The 8,026-nt window shown below is 46.2% G+C and overlaps 1 protein-coding gene across 1 annotated transcript in view; it reads right to left on the bottom strand.

Moving 5' to 3' along the window:
• Nucleotides 1–8,026, bottom strand: part of POFUT2 (protein O-fucosyltransferase 2) — an 81,225-nt gene that overhangs the window by 32,132 nt on the left and 41,067 nt on the right. The window contains exons 7-8 of the mRNA XM_069225698.1: nt 2,309–2,489; nt 1,095–1,218 (exon numbers count right to left, since the gene is read on the bottom strand). Coding sequence (XP_069081799.1) covers nt 1,095–1,218; nt 2,309–2,489 — 305 coding nt within the window. The remainder of the gene's footprint in view (nt 1–1,094; nt 1,219–2,308; nt 2,490–8,026) is intronic.

Below are 8,026 nucleotides of genomic sequence, written 5' to 3'. Positions count from 1 at the left end.
ACGCACAGCTAACTATAACTACCTATAACTATATTACATGTGTGGTAAAGGCATGTATGGAATACGCATACTGGGCAACAGCGGATATTCAATAAAACTTTACTCTACAACTTCATGAAACAAAGAACTGTTAATCCAATAATCCTAGAAAACCGCAAGATAAACCCTCTTTCATTTCTGTTTTCAAGTCAGAGAAAATGACATTCCGCCCATATCTTCATATGCTCTTTCCAGCTACAGTTCTTGGGGGGTGGCACAGTGCAATCAGATGGATTAAACCACCATCATGCGAGTCTCATGAAGAGGGCGGTAACATGCTAGAATAATAGTTGATTATTTTTTGGAATGTAAAAAGGTTTATTTACCCTTTGGAGGTAAGGTTCAGAAATCCAATGCACCAATAAAGGACTCAGAAGAAGTTAATTTCATTTGTTTTATTGTGTATATTTTTTCAGAGACTGCTTCTGCTTTGTGGTAATTAAAATAAATTGCAATTATATTTGACTAAGCATGGTTCCCTGCAGATGGGGACATCAAGCTTTGTGTATTCAAACGTGTTCCAGGAGATGGCGCAAGCTTGGAGTAGCATGTTACAGCGGACCATACTATGCATAAGTGTATTGGGTGCCATTTTAGATTTGGTCCTCTGACAGTCATGCAGTTACAATGCTAAATAGGCTCCAGAGAGAGTCCTTGTCTGTGTGCAGCATGGAGGACCACTATGGTGACAGTTGCCTTCACAGCAACTGGGACTTCAGCACTATGCAAGACTGAGGGACTGGTTGCGTGGTTTGCCTGGGAGTGCACCGAGGAGAAGGGGAGATATATTGGAGTGGGTTACAGTCAGTTAACTACTTTGAGGCTGTAATATTTCACAGGATGAATTTTGGAAAATTAGATGAAGTAGCTTCTAGGTAGCATAAGGACAGTGTGCCTGGGGTGATTTGTAAATGAAATTTTTCCAGCACAGGAAGTTACATTTCGAGTTATTCTGGTATTGTGGATGGGCTGAAAGACATACAGGCAAATCCAGACGTGCTGCCTTTAAGGATAAAAGACCCTAAATAAAGCCTGGAAAAATTACTTGGTTGTACCTGGCATGGGCGCAGATCCACTGATCGATGATTGCAACGCCCCCATCCTTGAACACTTCCAGCTCCTCCCATGTGGGTTCAAAGCGCACCATCTCTGGCAGCAATTTCTTCAGCTGTTCCACGTCTGCAAGTCAAAAACACAAAGTACATAAATCTGAAAACAAGGCATTTTGCTCTATTCGATTCGGTAGACAAAGAAGGGGATGGAAAGATGGCTCTGCGGATACAACACGGTAGTATTCATACAAGCCACCACTCATACCCAACTATAAGGGCAGTCAACAAGTTAATGCTGCTCTGCACCCGAATATAACACACCTGAAAGGTAACATGGAATACCCGACTTGCACTCAGCAACACCAGTGCAAGGGTCAAAAAACACACTCATCCCAGGGCAGTCAGAAGATCAGAGAAGAATTTATTCCTCAGACCCATGCCTTTCAGGGCCCAACTTCTGTGCACCAACATCTATTCACTGACTTTCAGACAAGCCAGCATTGTTTATAAATGACAAAGCAGCTGACAGCCAGGACTGGTAGGTGGGACCAGATGCTGGATCTGCCTTATCTTCACTTCACTTGCATGAAATATGTTTTTTTAAGTTACAAAAGTATCTTCATTCTAGGAGGGGGAGCCTTCTGAAGTTGTTCACCCGGGCCCTGCAAAAACATCAGGCATTCCTAATCCACAAGTTAAGCTGTCAATAGCCCTCCTCCATGCTACCCAAAAGCAGAAGATGCCTAGTCCTTTATGAGAAGATCGATAAAAGGTGATGTGGCTATGTTTGGGAAATTAAATAGACCATTAACAATACTTGTGGTTGACAGCACCCGCAGCTCCTCCGTTTGTAAATACGTCTGCTATCCAGTAGTATCTGCAAAGATACATATGGACACCCTCTCTTTCAACATACAAGGTGCTTTATTGTAGTAAACATCCAGAGTAATTGCTAAAAAAACATGGTAAATCACAGGTAGAAGTCGGGCCAATATGAATGAAAAAACTGAAATCATGCATACCCTACATATATGAGACACAAAGGCCTTTTCAGAGATGCAAGAGCCACAGAACACATAAGGATTCCATGTTTCCAGCTTGTTGTAGCTGTGTTGTCTGATCACATTGTGTATGAAGACAATGGAGAGTAGACTTGCTGTGGACAGTGTTAAGTGCGTAAGTTATAGGCTTAAAGTGGGCCATCTATCCCAACATACCATCCGATTCAGCATCAGTCGCTACAAATACTTTCTTCAGATCGTGCTTCTTCAAGAGTGCTTTAATTTTCTTAGTGGCTTTCTGCAGGCTGGGCACATCTGTCCGGTGACCCCAGATAAAATCTTTTCGGCGGAGATGAACTCCAAGATATGGTCCACCTTGGGCACTGCCAAGCTTTACCTAGCAGAAAGAAAAAATACTTGCAATGAAACTATTATTATTACTATTTTTAGGCAGTTATTCTGGAACGGCGCCCTGGGTGAGGTTATTCTATTTTTTTCATGAAAAGCAAAGGAAATCCCATGTAGAATAACTGAAAGGCTAGTACATTTTTAGGTCGAGCGCGCAAGCGCTCTGGCCTGTTGTAATTATTGTGGTCTTTTAACCACTCCCACCGCAAGCTCATCACCATCACTCATTCATGGGTTTGTCTTTCAAAAATCCTTTGTTATCCTTGGTAAATGCTTTACGTTTGTCCCTCCTTGGGGGAGTTTTGTTACCGCCTTGGCCATCGACCCTGTTACATGGATAAGTGCATGTTTGCCAATACGCTTGACTGCGCGCAAATTTCTTTTTCCTTTTGTGTCTCTCCTTTGCGCTCATGTCGGACATGGTGCTTTGAATCGGCTTGCTTATGTCAACTGTTTTACTTTTCATTTTCAGTTTATGTGGAAAGAGAAGTCCAATCAGGAATTTACAACGGCAATAGCTCTAACTGGAGCAATTGCGAGACCCACTGCATTGCAAATGCTTGTTTAATTTAGTTATTCCACAAATAATTTTCCTTCTCTTGTCAGCCCACTACTTTTCCTCTGGTCAGATCCCTTTTATGTGAATTGGTCTTGGTTAAATTCAGTCCCTGCAAAGAGACTGCAAAAACTCAATAAGCTGAGTCAGTTTCGCCCAGATGCACCCTATCTATGGTTCACATTATGACTTTAAAAATCTAAAATCTCAAAGCCCTGAAATAGAATTGTTCGCCATCACAATCCGGGTTCGTCGAGGAATTTAAATGCAAAGCAACATGAACTAATTTTTTAAAATCCAAATACCCAAGTGCAGAAGTCTAGCAGAAAACAAAAACTTAAGCAACACCTGTTTAGGGGCGCAGAGGCTAGCCAGCCAAGATGGCGGCTGCCTAATCTTCGTGCACCTGGTCGGTCCTCTAAATATCCTGGCATAGCCTTGGGGTCTGGGACCCTCGCCGCCTCAACATGGTGTCAGGGGTTCATCTGTGAGCAGGCCTGTCGAACAGTGGAGCCCTGAGACGAGGGGGCCCACCCGGGCAGCCTGCACCCAGGCTTCTCGGCGATGGTGCCTGGGCCTCAGCGCGCTGGCGCACGCCTTGCTGACTGACTGGGGACCTGCCCGCCGTCTGCTGCATGGGATACAGCCATACACCGCCAGCAGCAAAAAGAGTCCTCCTGAGCCTGATGGCGGGGGAGGACTGCGCGACCAGGAGGAAAGACCATGTGTGTCCTGAAGGTGAGGAGCGGCGGAGGACGGGCGAGGCGCGAGTACGGGCCCCTGGACAGTGGCACACATGGAGGACTGACCTGGCGTAGGAGCTGCGGGAGTCCTTCTGGCGGCTCTAGAAGGTGTTGGCCCTGTATGGTGGCTCCTACAGCAGTAAGAATGTATATATGGGAGGGAGGACGAGTGGGTGGGCCCCTTTCCCCTCCAGTGCTGATGATGAACGCCTGCAGCTTTGTCTTCCCCAGGCACCCCCCCCATTGGGGTGTTATTGAATGGGACTCCTGCGGTGGTTGAGACTGAGAATGAGCTGGAACTCCTACGCCACCTGGGACCTAGCAAGGAGGCTGCATGCCATGGCTTCAGCCGGGTTGCTCCTGTTGGTGGATCCGTTTCTAGGGGACCACGGATGGTTACTGGATGATTATGGATTGTGACGGCCCAGATTTACAGCACTATTCAGAGGGACATAAGGAGAATCAGAGTCACCAGTGATAGCCCACTGTTCTGTGCCTGGACTGCAACCTGCATGCAACATATAAAGGCCAGTTTGGGTACCCTGCTGCATTATTGCCTGTATACATCTGTAAACCTGTTAGGTGCTCCTGTGTGACGGTGGAGCGGCGTGTGAATCAGTGGGATGGCCTGGAGCGCTGCAGTGGGTTGAGGGGACGCCCCTGACGATTACCTCCCGGCAGTGCTTTACTCAAAGACACAGAGCCTGGCTCTTGGACAATTTCCGTGCTGTACCTAGCACTCCTGGTGACGCATCGGATCAGGAAAAAAAAATATCTAAGTTACCGACGATTGGTGCAGGTTGACAATGGGTAAACCCCGATCCAAATCCCAGGGACTGCATTTTGCCGGCCCATGTCTCGATCACTCACAGATGGAAGGGGAAGCGTGCAGAAAATCTGCACCTTCCACCATGCAGGACACTCTTAATAGGATAGTGGGGGCAATTGAGGTTACCATAATAAGCTTGAGTCAGGAAATAGGCAAGGTTTCTGCCGAATAAAGCCAACTGCGTACAGATCACCTCTAACTGTCTGATAGGATGCTGAAGCAGTGCTGGAGGACCTACACCCATCCCATCAAACAATGAAGGCCCACATTACTCAACTTAATGAGCAAATCCAAAGTCTTAAAAGCTGTGCCGAAGATGCCAAGTGCCAAAGTTGGCACAACAATGTGCACATTGTTGGGCTCCCAGAGGGAGTGGTGGGGTAGGATGCAGTGAACTTCATGGAGTCCTGGCTGCAGTCACTCAGACACCCAGCCCCTCACACCGTTCTACGCAAAGGAGAGGGCACATGCGTCCCGGCCTGCCCCCCACCACCAGGGAGGCCACCTAGGTCAATGGTAGCTAAACTGCTGCACTACAGGGATTGTTACCTGCTTCTACAGAAGGCATGCAAAGCGGGCCCATTTGAAATCGGTGGCAGACAGGCCACCCTGTTCCCAGACTTTATGGCTGAGGTCCAGTTCAGACGTGCCACCTTTACAGCTGTGAAACAAACCCTACATGAAGAAGGAATCTGGTACTCCTTGATACTTCCCTCTAAATTGAAGATCATGCTGGAAGGACACACCCACTTTTGCCAAGAACTGGATAAAGCATGGGCCTGGCTTGGGAAATCTTGAATGGGAACCAATCAAATGCAGAATGATGAACCTAAGACGCCCCTGCGCCATGGGTAAAGGAGGCGCCCACTGAACCGATAAACAGCCACGTGGGTGACTAAACCCACGCAGCAGCAGAAATGCCAGGGGGAGAGGGTGGCCCTGCAGGAGGCAGCATCTCTGGCGGAGGTGGACCTCTCAGACAAAGAGCTTGGGGCTGGGATGGACCCCCTGGATGAAGGAGAGTCCCCTAAATCTGACTCCGTTGTTAGCACGACGGAGGGACTTCCCTACGTGAAACCTCAAACAGCAGAAGACATTGTTTAGCGTTATTGTACACACCTTTGTCTTCTGTTGGCTGCTTGACAAATGATGTGGGCCGTCCCGCTCTACCCCCGATCACCTACTGGTTAATCCAGATGGATGATGACAATGGATATTTACATATTGGTTTATATGGTTTGGGTGGCCAGCTTGGCTGCTCCTGGGGAGAGGAGTTGGGGTTTGCTTGTTTTGAATGTTTCTGCCCATGGTCGGTTTTGGGAGCACAGTACACTACTGGGATGTCTCATGGGGAGGTCCGGAGGCGTATAAACTACGATAACCGACACACAGACTGGGTGATATGGCTGCCACACATTCCAATCTCAAACTAATGACCTGGAGCTTCCGAGGTCTGGGTTCTGTAGCCAAATGTCATAGAAATTTATCCTATATGAAATTCAGGGGGATACACATTGCCATGGTGCAGGAATCAAACCTCACCCAAGTGGAAGTTGAACGCCTTTGCAGGCGATGGCGGTGGCAACTATATGCAACTACATATTCTGCTTTTGCAAGAGGGGCAGCAATCTGGGTGCAAGCAGGGGTGCCACTCGAGGCCTCCTCAGTAGATGTGGACAAAGAGGGCAGTTATGTACTGGTGGAGGGAAGACTCAAAGGCAAACCCTTAGTACTGGGAAGTATATATGCCTCTAACAAAAACCAGCTCCTTTTCTTACACTTGGTGTATGCACGTTTGACACAATTCACTGATGTCCCATAGGAGGAGACTTTAATGGTGTCCTGGACCCCGCCTTGGACAGTTCAACCCCGCCATTACGAGGTACGGCGAAGACTAGGGTGGCGACTGGTTTGGCAACCTGGATATCTCAATGGGGCATGGTGGACATATGGCACCTACAAAACCCCCTTGGTAGATACTACTCATACTACTACCATCTCTACCATGTGCACACTAGAATTAACTGGATTATATGCTCTGCTACCCTTTGTCAGGAGTGTGGAATTTAATAAAATATCTACTTGTCCATGGGACAGGCTGCTTCCTAAATCTACATGTCTTGTAAAAAAAAAATCTACTTGGCCCTTTGGTGCCATGTAGTGCGGCGACAAACTATGGCAGCAATCTCATTATGTAAGACCTCTGATAATAGCCTCTCTGATTATGCCAGGACTACTACTATGGTAAGGTTTGAATACTTGCAATTTCAATCTCTACTATAGAAATGTCCTTATTTTGCCACAGATCTACATACTGGGGCTGGAGGAAGCAGTACGCAATAGTTCCAGGGCTGGAATGCCTTTGAGTCTGCAAACCTACTAACCTGCATGTTTAAGGATTTTCTCCAGCTCTTCTCTAATCGTTTCCCATAATGAGAAAGGTAAGACATTTACTCCTGACAAGGCAGAAGTAGAATTTCTTCCAGGGTTGGGGAAAAAAGTGGTTATAGGAAAAGCAAACTTGTAAACGCTCAATATATTTTCATATGATAAATCTACACATGCATATTTGCTCATGCTAAAATACAGTTCACAAATATTTTCTAGGTGAACTTTTGTGGCTTTCTTTAGGATTAGGGTCCCTAATTAGGTCTGGTGTTAATGAAGACATTTTGTTTTTATTAAACCTCTATTTCTGTGAGTTATCGCATTCTGCTCTTCCACAAGGGGCATATTGGCACACAAAGTAATTTTGTTCAGTGCCAGGAACTACTGTGGCAATCATTGGCGTAACGAAACTGGGGGGGCTCCCCCTGCAAAGAACAGGGAGCACCCCCGGGGCAGGTTCTGTGCTGAGGGGTGCGCCTGGAGGGGAGCTGCTGAGCCTTTCTTACACCATTGGTGGCAATGTTTGCTTTTTGAGACCAAAAACATTTTTTTCTTTTTGCCAGTGTTTGTTACAATGGTGAGGGCCTGGCAGCTCCCATACCATTAAAGTGTTACAAAAGCCATGTCAAAACAAGACACGCATTGACAAAACCAAAAGACTCACACAAAATGTCAGATCGGTTGGCTTTGCCAGTGCTTGTTTATTTTTATGCTTCCCATAAGCTTGTTCAAAATGGTTACACTGATTTCCCATTAGGAATATTTTTTTGAAAATCGATCATGCATGAACACATTTTACTAAATGATGATTCAAAGAAATAGCACCTGATATGTCATAGCAGCGAAACCTTTTTTTTCCTACTTGCATTTTTTTTCGGAACATTTTATTTTGAAAGCAAAGAATCATCACTCTTGCATACAAGCTTCTGCAAACATCTGCATCTAACCAGAGAGCATTCTGATAGCATTATACTTAGGCTCATATTGTTAAACTTTTCAAACGTATGCAC

Source organism: Pleurodeles waltl, chromosome 3_1 (genome assembly GCF_031143425.1).
Source record: "Pleurodeles waltl isolate 20211129_DDA chromosome 3_1, aPleWal1.hap1.20221129, whole genome shotgun sequence".
NCBI classification, from domain to species: domain Eukaryota; kingdom Metazoa; phylum Chordata; class Amphibia; order Caudata; family Salamandridae; genus Pleurodeles; species Pleurodeles waltl.
This window is presented reverse-complemented; position numbering and strand designations above follow the sequence as displayed.